The 16,105-nt window shown below is 47.4% G+C and overlaps 1 protein-coding gene and 1 long non-coding RNA gene across 2 annotated transcripts in view; one reads left to right on the top strand and one right to left on the bottom strand.

The window, feature by feature from the left end:
* Positions 1-1,994: 1,994 nt before the first annotated feature.
* Positions 1,995-6,359, bottom strand: LOC121067541. Its single transcript, XR_005818330.1, has 2 exons — positions 6,228-6,359; positions 1,995-2,285 (listed from the first exon to the last, which is right to left on the bottom strand). It is a non-coding gene; the product is annotated as an uncharacterized LOC121067541 (long non-coding RNA).
* PPM1H (protein phosphatase, Mg2+/Mn2+ dependent 1H) overlaps positions 5,904-16,105 on the top strand; it is a 131,030-nt gene continuing 120,828 nt past the window's right edge. Inside the window, exon 1 of the mRNA XM_040552190.1 lies at positions 5,904-6,467. Coding sequence (XP_040408124.1) covers positions 6,220-6,467 — 248 coding nt within the window. The 5' untranslated portion in view covers positions 5,904-6,219. The remainder of the gene's footprint in view (positions 6,468-16,105) is intronic.

Below are 16,105 nucleotides of genomic sequence, written 5' to 3'. Positions count from 1 at the left end.
CCATGCAGGGCCACATGCACCTCAAGAGCAGGGCTGGAAAGAAAAGAAAGGAAAAAAAGGAAAAAGAAAAAAGAAAAAAGAAAAAAGAAAAAAAGAAAAAAGAAAAAAGAAAAAAGAAAAAAGAAAAAAGAAAAAAGAAAAAAAAAAGAATGGGGAAAATAGTTTCCATACTCCTGCTTACAGAAGATAAACAGAAATCCAAGAGCTGAATGCAAAAGTAGAGTAATTTCTTTCTCTGCCATGATTCATAATAACCAGGACTGTGATTTCTGACAGCACAAAACATCTGGTAAACCTTCAGCCTCAACTCTAGGAGCCTGGGGTTTTGACAACTTGTTCAAAAATCCCACTTCCTCCCTTGGCAATGTTGCCTGAGGACGAGTGCCACGTAAGAGCTTTACCTGTGATTTTGTATGCCCAGACTGACATTAAAACCTTGAAGGTTTGCCAGAACCATTCACTTAATTTGTATTAAAAGAAAAAAAAAATGTCAAGAAACAAACAAACAAACAAAAAAACCAACAAGGAAAATAAAGAAACAAAGTCAAAGCAGGGTGTGATGGTGAGGCTTGGCTCTCCTGTACCCCATGCCCCAGCCGATGCTCTCCTCATGCCTGCCACCTGCTTCTGCCCCACTGGCAGCCAGGCAGCCCCTGCCCATCCCGTTTACTCTTGAAACACCCCAGGTAAGGAGCCAGTGAAAGCAGCTGGCAGGTTACACAAACATTCCCCACCACTTTGCAAACACAAAACATTTCCCTGAGCGCTTAACCCATGCTTAACTTGGGCATGAGTCAAGACCTCCTTACCAGCTATAGCTGACGCTGTGAAGCATCTCATGGCATCATCCGGGCAAGCTGTTCTTTCCCAGGAACCAGGGCAAAGGAGCACAAGGAGGATATAATCATTTCGCTCCACCTCCCCCATGTAAAGCCGCCAAGAGGAGCACATAAACAAGCTAATCCCCAGTGCAGCCCGTTATTAGCAGATCGAGCTACAGGCATTAAAAAGGAGCAGATAATGGAAAGTAAGAGGAGGCTACAGAAGCAAAATGTTGTTGATGATGTTTATTGTGAAATTAGATGGTTATTTCTTCAGGATACTTGCATACAGATTCTTGCAGAAAAAGTCATCCTGTAGTTTTTAGCAAATACGAAAATTTGCAGGCTTATGGGCAGCTTACGTTGAAGTATTTATTTATATTTACACAGATTGCAAGCCATCGTAAGATACTGTGACATCTTTTACTGTGACTGCCTGTCACCTAAGACCCCTCTTTAGGGCCTTTTTCCTGCCTGGGTACCTAAACCAGGGCTACTTCCATACAGCTCAGAATTGTGCATTTATTAGTGCTCCATCGTGAGAAGAAACACGAAGTCATTTTTCTGGCCCGAATGTTTTCCCCATGCAACTATTAAGCGTATTTTTGAGTAAGGGCAGGGCTGTGACAGAGGTCCTCATTGCCTGGCTACAATTTCTATGCGCTAGGGCCCCTGGCCCCTGTTGCTTGTCAGCACGAAACTCATGAATACAAGTTTTATCCCTAGTTTCTCCCTAGTCTAAAGGAAACCTTGGATGCTTTCTCATCCCCCTCACCCCCCAAGACACACTGGTGAGGGTGGCTACAGATGCTGCAGCCTGGCAAATCGTACTTACTGGTTTTGGTCACATCATGGTTAGGGCAGCGATGCAAAATGAAGAGTTTGCCCTAAATTTTGTGCTTCAGAATGAGATATTTGGGTGGTTTGGCCCTGGTGCCACATTGTGGATTTGGTGTCTTTGGGTAGCCTGCAGCCTTCAGAGGGACCACTCGAATCACGCTTTGTGGGGACTGGACTGGGTCCCCAAGCCTTGGGACCGTGGCACTGCTCATGTTCTGCAGGAGATGCTCCCTTTGAACTTCAGCCTCGGAAGTCTCTCATAAGGAAATACCATGTGTGAAATAAATACTGACTCGAGGATGATGAAGTAGAAATCAGGTACAACAGAGGAAATACATCACTGCACGTATTTCTGTTTATTTTTTAATACACTTGGTGCTCTTGCTTGCAAACTGGCAAGAGCACCAGTGGCTTTGATCTTGTCAGCTCCGATAAGCCTAGAAACACTGTGGGTAGCGAAGGGCATGGAGGGGAGATCGGGCACTGCAGGAAGTAGCACTGATGTCTTAACAAGAGGCATTTTCCCCTCCACGTCTCTGTGATGCTTCAGGCACTTTGCCTCTGAAGGGCCTTTCTCCAGAGATGAAGAGCTTCCTCATGCCTATTAAAGATTGTACTGTACTTCTGAAAAGGTAAGAATAAGTTCATTGATCACCACATGACGTGGTGATCTTCCTAAGCAGAGTCATGTGCAACAATAAGGCTCCAAGTGCTTTTCTTTCGGGGGATTAACTGAGAAAAACAAACAATTCTTCCTTTAATTTTTTTTTTAACCCTGCTGATACAGTTTCATCACCATAATGCCAGATATGTATTCTGACATACTCTCAGAAATAAGCCAGTAGCAGAGTTCACAACCGTCGATATTCTGTACATATGCAATACTAACAAAGCACAGAAGTTCATGCCAGCAGAAATGCTCCTTTCATCCCACATTAGACCTACTGCTTTGGGAGTCTTTGGGAAGTCCTTGGGAGTTTTCCCATTGCTTTTATACAGTGCCTAAAAAGCACAGCAAACAAAGACTAAAGCAGGCAAGCAATGTAAGGTATAAACAATGTACAGGCAAGTACAAGAATCACACTGAAATAAATATATATTTTTTATTTATTAATACATTATGAAATAAATTCCATAACCCTTTAGGAAACATGAATATATCCAATGGCTTGCATAGTCTGGTGCCTTTTATGAGACAGTACTTGCATGTTCTGTAAAAGAAACAAAGAAGGGCCTGCCCCAGACATTTCGTTTAGTCAGAAAACGCGCAAACACATTGCCTCAAAGCACCTTCATTGGTCCAACCACTCCTCTCAACATGCCCTCTGCTCAAGCACTCCATATACTCAAGAGACAGAACCAAACTCCTCAGAGCCACACAGATCTTGCAAGCTTTTCCATTTTTTAAAGTGAACTTTGTTACGGTTCTTTAAAAAGTGCCCACAAAAGCTGTGGTATCTGCATCCTTGGTTACACTGAAAACTCAACTGAACAAGATTCTGGACAATGGGATATAACTTTAAAGTTGGCCCTTCTTTGATAAAGAAGTTGGAGCACGTGATCATCAGAAGCCCTTTCCAATCAGAATTATTCTATTATTCTGTAAAGATTTTGAGCATTCTCTGCATAAATTTTTTTTCATCGTGAGTAAAATGCTGTTGAATTTGTCAAATGTTGAATATAATGCACGGCAAGGTGACATAATGTAGTGCAGATCCTTCAAAGAGCTGCGTGTGAATGTGTCTCTAGCTCCATGACATGGTTAGCCATTCAGAGAGAAAATTATATTTATCTCAATTTCACAAATACATTTGCATTTAAAAAAAAAAAATCAAACCTGTCATCTTTTCTTTGCATTAGTCATGGGATAGCAGAAAGAGATAGAGTCAATTTTCAAATAGTGACATTGAGAATTTAGCCTGAAAATTTGATGTGAAGTGAATACCCAGACATTTCAAGGTCTGCCCACCACCAAAGGCATCTGGCTTGGACCTGATGGACCACAGGCTGGGCGATTTGAAGAACTTGCTCAGATCTGCCAGGCCTGACTTCCTTTGAGAAGTGGGGCTTCACCTTTGACTCAGAAGTGAACAACACGATCCTCTTTCCCCAAAGAGAACTGAAATCAAAGCATCTCTATACGTTTCATTATGGAAAGGTCACATCATAACTGTTTTATCCGCATAGCGTTCTTGTGTCAGAGGCAAACAACCCCAGAATTTCAAATACGCACAGATTTGTTCTGAATGGTGAGCTGTTAAGCTGTCTCCCCATATGTCTGATCTGAGCCTTTCCTTCTCATCTTGCAGAGACAATCATTTAAATTCTAACAAGCCTATATATACTCTCTTACATTTCTCCCTCACGTTTTGTGCAGAATGGTGACCACAAGTGGGGCAGGAGGACAAACACTCATCTTCTCTGAGTCCTTGTCAATGGACTTGTCAATTGTATTTTCTGAAGCCATGTGTCAGATATACTGCAAAATTTAGTCTCCTGGCATAGCCTCTCCAGGAGTGTATGTGATAACCTGTGAGGAGCTCTGCTTTTACACAGAAAAAATAAGCCTCTTCAGGATACATGTCAAGTTCTGCTCGTGTCCCTCTTCTCACTCTTTACTGTCTTCCTCAGACAGCAGGCTATTACGGCAGTAGTGAGGAAACTGGCACTGGATTGCTGCTTGAGGAAAAACATTGGCCGTCTAGCTGACAAAGGAGAGGAGAGGGATTATCCTCAGGTGAACGGGGCCAGCAGTGAACTGAACTGGGCAAATCAAATACTATACAGACCACTGAATAGAGTAACCAGGGGTTTTGGGTCAACCCTGGTCACCTCAGACCTGCCTTCCTCTGTAATGCGTGGATTGGATGAACAGCTGCCTGTTACAGCACACAGACAAAAGACCCCGGAAAAAAAATAATAATAAAAAAGAATTAAATAATTTTAACAAGCCTTTTCTTTCTCTCTCTCTCATTTTTTTTTTCTTTTTTTTTTTCTTTTTCTCCTTTAAAGTAATGACCTCTGCAACATAACCAGGAAACAAAGCAAAGCAAACAGAAATGCATGAATGGCAGACTTACAAGGTGTCCATTACATTGTTATCAATTGGTTAGTTATTAATATCAGGTAGCTTTTGACCTAGGAGAGCTTTACTGTTCCCCAAAATATCTCTACCAATCCAGGAAACTGTTAAACTGTTAAATAAGAGATCTGAAAAATAACCACCTCCTCTGAGATCTGGGTGTATATCTGCTTCAGTGTTTAATTTGGGGTGGAAATTTTCCCAACTCTACTTCACTAGCCCTTAACACATCCTTAATATCCCTGTTCAGTAATCGACTTTTGGCTCTGTAGGCTTTATTAATAGCTAGCTTTGTCATAAAAACTGGTAGCTGTCACGGCACTTTTACGCTTCTCATGTCTGTAAACAAGGAACTGGGAGGAAACGTGGCATTGCTGGAGCCCAGTATGTTGTCTAATCACCAGAAACCAAAAGAACTCGGAGGGCTCAGTCTCCAAGGCTGTGTAGCTGTGTTCGGTGGTACGCCAGCTGGTTTCTTGTAGGAGCCAACCTGATGACAGCCGATCGTCCCCGCTGGCCGCGCACGATGACTAACCAGCGTTTCCCTGCTGGGTGCCAGTGCCGTGCCACCCTCGCCGCTCGTTCCACTCCACAGGCCGCTGCTTTCTGGTGACTTAAAGGATTTTGGGAGCACTGGAACGTAACAGCGCACACACACAGCCGTGCTGGAGGGGACGGACCTCCTAAAAATGCTCTTGCTGCCATCTCAACCCCGTTTCCCCCTCAGCCTGGCACACCCAGCCCCGCAACCTCTCCACACCTTTGGCTGCCCGCCACCTGAAGGAGGCCTGCCAAGATTTTTGTGCAGGAGTGCGACAGGGCCACAACGCCACAGACAGGCGAGGGGGGGTTGGATAAAACTTCCACGTCCCCAGATCTGCGGACACCCGGGCTCGTCCTTCGCCTGAGCATCCCCCTGCTCCATCCACCACGGCACCTGGGGGCCGGAGCAAACCCTCGGGGGGGGTGTCCCGCGGCCACGGCTCGGTGCCGGGAGGGTCGGGCCGGGGGCCGGGGAGGCCGGGGGGCGGCCCCCAGGTGGCTCTGCCCGGGGGCGGCCGTGCCGGGCCCGCCCGCTCCGCGCCGCCGCCGGCAGCCGTGGGCGGCCCCGCTCGGCCCGGCCCCGCCCGCCGCGCACCTGCCGGGGGCCGGGGGCAGGCGGGGGGGCGGCGGCGGCCGGCCGCGAGCTCCGGCGGTGCCGCAGGAGGAGCAGGAAGCGCCGGGGCGAACCCAGCCTCGCCATCACATGACTCAGCAGCAGCAGCCGCCGCCACCGGGCTGAGCCCAGCCGGGAGGGGGAAACCTGCCGCTGCTGCCGCCGCGATGAGCCCGCCGCCCCGCGGCCCCTGAGCCTTGAGCACCCCGGCCCGGCTCGGCTCGGCCCGGCCTGGCTCGGAGCTCCCCCCCCGGTGCGGGGTTGCGGCGGGGGCTCCCCCGTTGCGGGGGGCTCCCCGGCGGCGGCTGCGGCGGGGTACTATGCTCACCCGGGTCAAGTCCGCCGTGGCCAATTTCATGGGCGGCATCATGGCTGGCAGCGCGGGCGGCGAGCACGGCGGGGGAGGCGGCGGCGGCTCCGACCTGCCCCTGCGCTTCCCCTACGGTAGACCCGAGTTCCTGGGGCTGTCCCCGGACGAGGTGGAGTGCTCCGCCGACCACATCGCCCGGCCCATCCTCATCCTCAGCAAGGAGACGCGGCGCCTGCCCTGGACCACGGGCTACGCCGAGTGAGTACGGCTCCGGCGGGCAGGTGGGGGGCGGCCGGGCTCGTCCTGCTCCGCCCTGCCCTGCCCTGCCCTCAGCCCAGCGGCTCGGCTCTTCTCCCCCCTCTTCTCCCCCCCTCCAGGCCTGCACGGCGCTCAAGGGCATCGATAGTCGGTTTTGGGGCAGTGGGGGGGCATCCGCGGTGCCCTGTCCTCCCCCCCCAAGCGTTGGTGTCCCCCCAAGGAGGAGGGGGTGAGGCCGGAGCCCCGCCGGGACCGGCTGTGCTCAGCCGGGGCTGGGGAATGGGGGGGCTGTCGGTAGGGAGCTCGGCTTGTGTGGATGCTTCCCGCGAGCCAGGAGGGCTGGGATGGGGTCTGGGGGCACCTTCGTGTGCACCCAGCAGGCAAGAAGTCACACAGCGGTGGCTGGTTGCTTCTCCCCGAAGTGCCCCCAGCTTGGGGGAAGACGTGAGGGACACGAGCTCTGAATTGATGGAAACAGTCCTAAAAGCGGGCTTCCCCAGCAGCTCGTAGCTCTGATCCGTGTCACGCTATTTGCTTTGGAGGGTGCCCAGCTGGGACCGGTGGTAGCCCTGAGCGCGAGTGACATGCTTGCACCTTAAGCACCGGCTGCAGGCAAAGGGCAGCGCTTGTTTGGATGCAGCTCCTCATCCCGCTGGCAAGGGCAGCGGCTGCGGAGGCAAGGCACGTCCTTGCACTTGACTCTTGTACCAGCACACGTTGCTGCCTTTGGTGATGCTGGGAGCAGGGCCGAGTATTTGATGTCTCCCTGCTGCTGTCTCCAAGTCCTGACTGTACCGTACCGTCCACATCGCTCCTACCTGGCAGATTCTTGAAGTCCTACCAAAGGAGCTCTTCCAAGCCACCAGCTCTTTTGCCGTACTGTCTCTTTGGGCATCCGTGAATTCCCAGCAAAGCTGCTGCAAACACTACAGCGAAGGCTTTGTGTTGCTAATGAGCAATTGCTAGCTTTATTTAAAAGGTTCGTATGAGTTGCTGCATCATTGGGGATGCTGAAATAGGAAGGGAGTTTTAAAGAATTTCAGATTGGATTGTTCTCCTCAGATTATTAAGGAGTTGAATATGCTGCTGAGCGAATTCCCCAGGAACTATAAGTTTAAATGTTTAAAAGTAAGCTCTGATTGTTCTGCTACTGTAATAGTCCCTTAAAAAGCAGTTCTTTACCAAAGCAAGTAAGTGCTGCTATTTTTAGCTTACGTGAGGTGCTGTGGCTTTCAGCGAGCAGCTGTAATTGCAGGTTGGTGACGGAGCGGGAGGGAGGCTCTCCGGCTCCCAGGTCTGCGCATCCACCGCTACCGGCAGCCTCTGCCCGGGACTGCCAGGGAAGGAAAATGAGGATGCTGGAAGGGGAAGGCTGGGGGAGACCCTGTAGCTGAAACCTACAGCTTGGGGGGAGCATTTGGAGACAAGGTAGCCAGCTCTGGCGATAGTGAAAGGAGAATGTGCCAGGATCACTTTCAAATACTTCTTTGAGCAGTTTGGTTAGTTGGAAGGCGTAAAAAAGTAACTGGTCTCCTCCATTCCTGCTGTTATCTCTGTGAAAAGAGATCAGCCTTTTGCTTTATCTGTTTGTTTGTTTTTCTTTTTTTTATCTCATCCCCTCTCAGTGCAGTCCTGGCTGCAGTAACTGACTTGCGTGGAGCAGAGCTCAAGGGGGGTACTGCTGCCTTAAGGGAAGAGAAGAGCTCGTGGAAGTGTTACCAGGCTGATCCCAGAAACAACCCTCTGCGCTTCCAAAATGGGGCTTGGTTGTAACCAGAAAATGTCAAAAAGCTCACTGCGCTGTAGCTAAGAAGAAAACAGGGCTACCAAAATTATGTTGTCATCCAAAGGCGAAGCAATGCAACAGACATAATGCACAAAGAAAAAGAAGGAAATAAGGACAAAATTGGGTTTTGCCAAATTTGACTTTTTTTTTTTTCCCAACACTCCCCCCCTCAAGCTGTTACCAGGCTGTCTGAAAATAATTGCAAGATTTACTTGGTGGTATATATTGAAAATATCTGTTTTCCTTTTGGATTGCATTTGGATTATATAGAGAAAATAAAGGAAAAAAAGAAAAAGGAAGGTCAAATTACTATTATACATATTCTCAAGTTTGTTTGCTCAGAGGGGTGTGGGGGAGGAAGTACTTTTATACCATTACTTAGCATTGTGTTAGCATCTGTATTAAGGAAACTAGCAGAGCAGTGCTTGCCTCTTGGTGCAGTACAAATGAGCACTTGCAAGAATGTCAGGGGCAGGCTTGGTGTCCTCACCAGCAGCTGGTGACATGCAAAGGGCAGCGGTTTAATTTGTGTTTTACTAGTTTGTTGGCAGTGATAGCTCTGGGCTCTGAGTTTTTTTATTCCTTGAAGTTAAGGAGAGGTTTGCTGTAGCCTTAGAAGATGGAGATTTAGCCCTGGAGAAAGTGTGTGCTGCCTTTATTACATCTTCACTAGTGTCACGGGCTGTGCACAGCAGGGTTGGAGTCACTGGATTTGTGCTCTGTGCCCAGTGCCAGTGCATGTCTTGCTGTCTTTGGGAGGAAATTTTGGCTCAGAGAACAGATCATCTGGATGCCTTGGCTCAGGAAGGCGTTTGCTGTGTTCATGTTCTTTAGTTGTGAAAGCATGTCAGTGTGCTGATGATACTGGAGCTCCCTCATGTCCTCGTGTCAGTGTTTCATCCAAGCTGGAGAATGTGTTTCGGGGTTAGAGCTGGTTCCTGTGCTGGACTAAGGCAGTCCAAGCCCACTAAATATATATATTCAGGGACTTTCTCTTGTTTCTTTGGTTCCCGAGGACAGGGATTTCTTACCACCTTAGACAGTGATAAAGAAACCCACCCTAGTTTTTTCTTCTTCTCCTTAGCATCTGTGTTATATGCCTGTTCATCAGACTTGTCCCACTGGAACAAGCACTGGTCCTTCCCTTTTTCTATCTTTGCTCATACTGAGCTTTTTTTGTAATAGATATTTTTGCAATATTGCTCATCCATGTCATATATTTTAAGTAGGTAATTTAAAAAATAAGTTATCTCTGTGGTGTTATGCAGTGAAATGTAAATTAGCATTTAATTTTTATTATTAGCTTCCCCTCTTTCAGTGTTATAATTATTATGCAAAGCATGTAGGCAGGCAAATGAAATCTTCAAAAACATACTCAATGCTAGGATAAAATATCATTGCTTCCTGAAATTTCAGTGGGAATCCCATAGGGAATCAGTTTTCCGTAGTGAGCAGACGGAAAATTGCCTTCCAAAACATCTGTCCTGTTACTCCCGTGGAAGACCTGAGACCCTGAATTTCAGTTCTTCTTGATCTACAGAATAGCAGAAGGCAATAGATGTTTCAAAAAGAGATACTCTTATACTGCAGGCAGTCTTCTAGTGGTCGACAACTCCATAGACAGAAAATGCAAGTTGTCCCACGTCTAGTAAGCTTTTTAATTGTCTTTAGAGGTATCAATTTGTTTAGAAATACTCTTTTTTTTTTTTTTTTTTAAACCAAGTACATCCCTGGCATAACTCTACTGAATGTGGTTAGCTAACATGCATCGGGAATGACCCAGGGAGTGAGCAGTCTGTTAACAAACATTCCTTTAAGTCTGCCTTTAATCCAGAGGGGTAAGGAGATTTGCTGCTCTCTGAAGAGTTCAGTGATTTATTTGAGTGAGGGGGGAGTCGCCCCTGACGCTGCATTTGCTCGTTGCCCCCCTGCCCTCCAAAGGCATCTGTGCTCCAAGGCTGAAGAGCTTCTCTGACCTTCACCTCGAGCTAGTTTCTGAGCATCTGCTTGGATTGTGCTGTTACCGGGAGGAAAACTTCTGTAGTCCCTCTCTCTGCTTGGCTTTAGCGTGTTGTGACCTCTTTCCTGCGGTTTCTGCTAAGCTGCCATCGGCCCCAGTGCTAAACTCCAAACGTAACCGGCCAAGTGGAGGCAGCAGCAGAGCTGGAGGACATAGCATTAAATGGGTTGGGTGGTATTCGTCTGGCTGAACTCTGCCTGTAACACTATTTTTTCATCTTTTTCCCTATCTATCCTGTTCCTGCTTTGAAAATAGAGCATCGCTAGGGTGGAGCAGAGCCTTCCTCTCCTGATTGAATTATCTGGAGTACATATAGCACATAAAAAAAAAAAAAAACTAAATTTGAAAGTGACAAAGAAATAGCCTTGTTCTGGTGAAGTTGCAGAGAAACTGCAACTGAATAACATTTTGTGATAGAAAAACAAAACTTGTCATTTTTCATCTCTATTGAATGTGGATGTGCATTTCTGGTGGTCCATAATTTAGTGCTGCAATTGCTTTTCTAAATAATGAGTCCTGGGGGTGGGATCATAGCTAGATTTTTCTCTATCACATGCTTTCTTCTCTTTTCCCTACTCTTACCTTTCAATGATCTCTTTGGAGACTAGTACCAAAAGGTACCATTAAATGCACTTAATAGAATATTTAAGGGAAATGTGGAAACAGGCTCGTATGTTGTCTGTGACTTTATGCAAGGGCTTGTTTTGCTTTTTTTTTAATTTCTAAATGCTACTCTAGATACCTGTGCAGTTCCAAGTCATAATAGGTAGCTCGAAACTAGGCCTTTGCGGTGTGTATGCGTCTTGGCTTTATAAAATCAATTTATTATCCCAGTGGTGCCTTTTGTTTGATGAGCCACAAAGTCCGGGCTCTTTTTTCCATAATGTTACATTTCAGAAGTCTTGCGATGCTGTGGTTTCTCTGCTCTGCAGGCCTGCAGTAGCAATTACATCTGCTCTGTGGTGAGGTGACTACTGGCCCGTAATGGATGCAGAGTTGTAGGTGAAGTATGACGACCGTGTCCTTCTGCAGTGTTATTCCAGAGGCACGTTGTTACAGCAATAACTTAAGCTTAAAATGAAAAAGGCAAAAGGTGGGAGGGAGAAGGAAAGCTTATGGATTTTATTTCCGCTCCAAGTACTGGTTGTTTGGTAAGGCTGGTGATGTTGCAGCATGTTTTCTCACGCTGTGTTACTTAGCTTATAAGAAACGAATGTATGCAAGGACTGAGTGAAGGATTTTTACTAAAATCATTTCCATCCACTTTCAGTCGTCAGAAATTTTAGGTTGGCACAATCAAGCCCAAACTTGTTGATTTTCAGGGTTAAAATAACAGAGAAGTCGTTTTCCCCCTGAAGTACCTTTCACATTCTGTCTAGACTGAACTGTTTATACAAATGCTGAGCGTTGCAATAACCCTCTGAGGTAGGTGGAAGCTCACCACGTCTGTGAGGTGGGATAAACCAAAGCACAGAAACTGCCTGGCCGGAGTTGGGCAGCGTGGCAGCGGATAGCGGAGGGCTTGCAGCTCCCGATCCCTTATTCTGATGCCCATCGCCTGTTACTAGCAGCATTTGGCTCCTGTGAATTGCAAGTTATGTTCTCCTTTCTGGGAGCCAGTCTTTCGAACCGTCAGCTGGGAGCATGACTCATCCCCTGCCTGTAAACAGGTTTCTTGTGTGTGTTCTGCTTGGTACAGATTTCAGGGGGATAGCGTGCCCGGAAAAAGGAATACCTTTTTCGTCTTGTTCTGTTTGCCTTTTTCCTCAGGTTGAATACACAGAAATAACGAATCGCTTTCCTTTTCAAACTTTTAAAAATACTGTTTACTTTTTCCCCTATATCTGGATAAAATCATGTTCCTTAATTCTTTCTGTAGTTCAGAAGGCAGGACTGAATAGGACCTGATGGATGAGCTAAAAATTCAAGTCCCATATGTGTACCTAAAGAAGCCTGAACACTCTTCCTGTGAACGAATTATTCTTTTATGCATAATATAATCTTAACTTTAAATAAGAGTTTGGCAATGTATACTAAGCCTGGGCCCATACAAAACAGCCTTCAGAAACCTCATGGTAGCTGTAAAAGCTTCAGAAATCCCTCTCCTTGTGTAAGAGCTGATACCATAACATTTAATATTTATGTAATGGCTCTAATCTGCCAAGTGTCTTGCAAATAATCACTTCAGAACAACCTCGCAGAAGAATATACGTGTGCAAATGTCCTGCTGCTTCAGCTGAAGAAACTGAGGCAGCGAGGATAAGCTCTGGCAAGGGGGGGAGTTACGAATGTGGAAAATGAGTCCTGTGTTTGAAGTTGCGTGCTTGGACGACACAATTTTTCCTGCCTTTCTGTGCTTGGCTTTTCCTATGTGGTCTCTGGTTTCTTAGAACTAATCGGGAGGGAGGGCACGGGGGAAAGGGTAAATCATGTGCTCTGGTGTTTTTAATGTTGTCTAAATTGCATGCACATGATTCCTAAAGAGACAAATAGGAAATCCATCCCTCTGTGCTGTCTCGTGCTGTTGGTCCCAGGGGCTGAGGACTGGTGTTGTTTGAGGAGCTTGCTTGAGCTTGGTCCCAGCTCCCAAAATGGGAGGGCATCCGTGTCTTCCCGGGCAGTTTTGGCTTGTCCGATTTCACCAGGCTCTGTCAGTGGTCGGCGAGCGCTCTGGCTTGGCTCCTTTCCCTCCAGTACAGCTGCATTGCTCAGGAAGGTACGTGCTATAAGGAAATCTGACAGGGCTGTGCCCCTGAGGGTGAACCTCTTCCAGCCCGTGAATGTGATCAAATGAAACGTGCTCGCATTAACCTTGAAGGGAAGCGGAGCTGCAAAGCACAATTCATCCCTGTGACAGGACCCATGTATTGCATGAGGAAGAAATATGGTTTGTGGGTTTAAGGACAGGTTGGTCAGCTCTGTGTTCAGCTGTACCCTGAATATGACTCGTGATTGAACTCGCTGCTCTAAAATGCAAGACGCTGTGCCAGGCAACTCAGTGTTAACTGTGCTTTTTGTCATCTCTTAACTTTCTAAGGACCTTTTTTCCTCCCAGTGAAGCAGGAGGAGGAAGATGACTTGTAAGACTTGGTTCCTATTTGGCCAGTTACATTCACCAAGTAGTTACATTCACCAAGTAGGGTTTACCTTTAGGATGGCTACATGCAGTACGTTTGAAGAATGCAAGAGGAGGCCAGCACGTCCATGGCAGTGGTGTTGCTGGTTTCACCCATGACCCCCTTGCCTGGTCCCCCCTCCAGCAGCACGTCTGTTATACCCTGCCAAACGTGCTCATAGTTGGAGGCAGCAGCTGACGCTGGTAAATGCAGAGGTTGGAGCAAGGCTCTGAGCCTTGGTGCTGGCAACGTGTAGCTGGGGAAAACCAAAATATGGACCTGCGTACTGCTCCACACTCACGCTGATTCAACACAACCCCCCACCAACACCAATAAAAAACAGAACACAAAAGGGTTATCAGTGTTGCTGTGGCAGGCGTGCCTCTCTGGCGTGAAGCAGGGTGGCAGTTCTCCTCTTATGGGATCTGTATTTGACCATCTGTTACTATCACTTGTGTTCAGCTTCATTTCATTTCTTTATCTTTCTTTCCTTTAATACCAAAGGTTGCGTTAACACCTCGCATTTGTGATGGCTGTGGTGGTGCTCTTCCCAGATGGTTACCATCTCTGAGACAGGCAGGGATTGAGTGGGCCTGGTCCTCCACAAGGAAGCAGCAGTGTCGCATCAACCTCTTTCTCCTCTGGTGCAGAGAGATCAGGATCAGGCTGTCCCATCGGTTTCACTCCTGATAATGTCAGGTTGTTCTTAACTTTGCTGGGCATCTCCTGTGCTGGAGGAGGAATGCTGTCAGATCCTGTTGGCTCTGCACACTTTCTTCTCATGGAAGCAGACCCTGGGTTCTGATGGTCACTGTGGCTGAGGTGGATAATCATTTCCAACCTTTCCCCCCTCCCTTACCCACATTTTCTTTTTGAACTGCTACCATAAGGTGTTTAATCCCGGCTGACTGATCTTGATGCCATTCAGGCTGTCTTCAGCGTGGCTTGTAGCTGTGATAGCACCCTGATATTGTGAGCTGGTGCAGTTAGATGGGCCTTGCTTTTCAGGGAGAGAGGGTTGGGGGAAGAGTGGGAAGCCACGTACTGCCTTGTGTATGCTTTCCATGTGGGATTCTGCTCTAATAGGAGAAGAAAGACTGAGCTTTGATTGCATCTTTTGCTACTCTTGTTTTGCACTGTAAACAGTTAGTTTGGAGAGTGGGGCAGCATCTGTGTGCTTTGGAGTAGAAGAACAACTGCTGTTTATGTTAGTCCACAGTGGTTTTGTGGACTGCATTCTGATGTTCTGCATACCACTACTTCCGAAATCTTACGCCAGTGTCCTGGACTGGCGTTAGAGGTCTCCAAGGTTGTCTAGGGATCCTGTTGTAGTCATAGCTCTGCTTACAAAGTCTTCCCAGTTAAATTCTTCTATTAAACTGCTGGTCCTGCAGCTAGGCTACTTTTATGCTGTCCTGCCTGTGCCTCTGCCCCCTTACACAAAGGTACCGACAGAGACGATGTCTCTCTTTGCTCCTGCTCCTCCCGTGAGCCCTTCCGAATTTCCCAGTTTGTTCTGTCCTTTATGGCCTGTTATAATTTCTGCTCTCCAAGCTTCCTGCAGAGAGGTGCAAGAAATCCAATTCCAGCCAAGCAAGCTCTTTTATTTTTTATTTTTTGCCAACACTGATTCATTGAGACTAAGTGTTGTTTGTCCGTCTTTAGGTATGTGTTAGAGGCCTCCTTAGAAACAGATGATGCATAGTGCATGGTCGTAATGTCACAAAATATCTACCAAGCAGAACTAATGGTCTGGTCCCTAGTCAGGTCTGAAGTAGGATGGAGGACACATCTCCAACTCTTGTCTGGGACAGTGGTCTGTTTTGTGAAATAGTCTAAAGGGAAGAAAACGTTACCCCTGTGTTCTCCTGAGGTTTCTGTCTTCAGCTATAGCAGGTCACCCTGCGGACAGACATGCTGCTGGCTGGGATCCGTCGGGTCTTCCAGAAATGGCAGCTTCAGCCTTTACCCAGCTGTGAAACACTTGATACACCTTCTCCGGGGTGAAACAGGATCCCTTGTGCTGCAAGCTGCCCGGCACTTGGAAGGCTGAGAAAAAGCTGTAGGTATTGCTGCTCTGAGTATGGAGGCTTTTTGTTAGGTTTTGGAGGATGCAGTTTGAGAGGTCAGTGAGTTTCCCAAAGCGGCAATGGTAGTGAATGAAATGATGATGATTATCATTATTTAATTCCCCCCTCGTGAGGGAAGTTGCTTTTTTTTTTTTTTCCCTTGGTTGTGGACTTTTTTCCTTCTTTGGTTGGTCATGAGGAGGAGAAAATGAGAAGCTGCGAGTCCAATAGCAAGAAGCAAGACTTCCTGTAGTATCTGGTTGGGAAGTACGTTCGTGAAATGGCTGCAGGCCCCAGGGCTGTCACTGGGAGCCGAGCCCTGTCCCGTGAGTGCAGTTTGCAAATTGTTTCAAGGTGAGAGCCACTGTGTTCAACCCGTCACATCCCAGCTGCCTGCACATGCCAGGCTTGCTGAGCAGCATGAAAGTGCTCAAGGGTGAACTTTTCCTGCATTTCCACTGGTTTTAGGAGATGTGCAGGGGGTTTAGTGCCCCCTTGCCCTCAGACCTCATCAATTCCCTGGCTCAGCTTCTGTGTGAGCTCCTTGGCGTTTAGAGTGTAGGTCTTAGGTTTTTGTTTATTTGTTCAGCAGGATGTGATGCTTTGCAGAAGTCTGTGCAGTAAAACTGAGTTCCTTAAATTACTGC

The sequence above is a fragment of the Cygnus olor genome, chromosome 1, assembly GCF_009769625.2.
Source record: "Cygnus olor isolate bCygOlo1 chromosome 1, bCygOlo1.pri.v2, whole genome shotgun sequence".
NCBI classification, from domain to species: domain Eukaryota; kingdom Metazoa; phylum Chordata; class Aves; order Anseriformes; family Anatidae; genus Cygnus; species Cygnus olor.
Note: the sequence above shows the minus strand (reverse complement) of the source record. Positions and strands in the feature narration are given on the sequence as shown.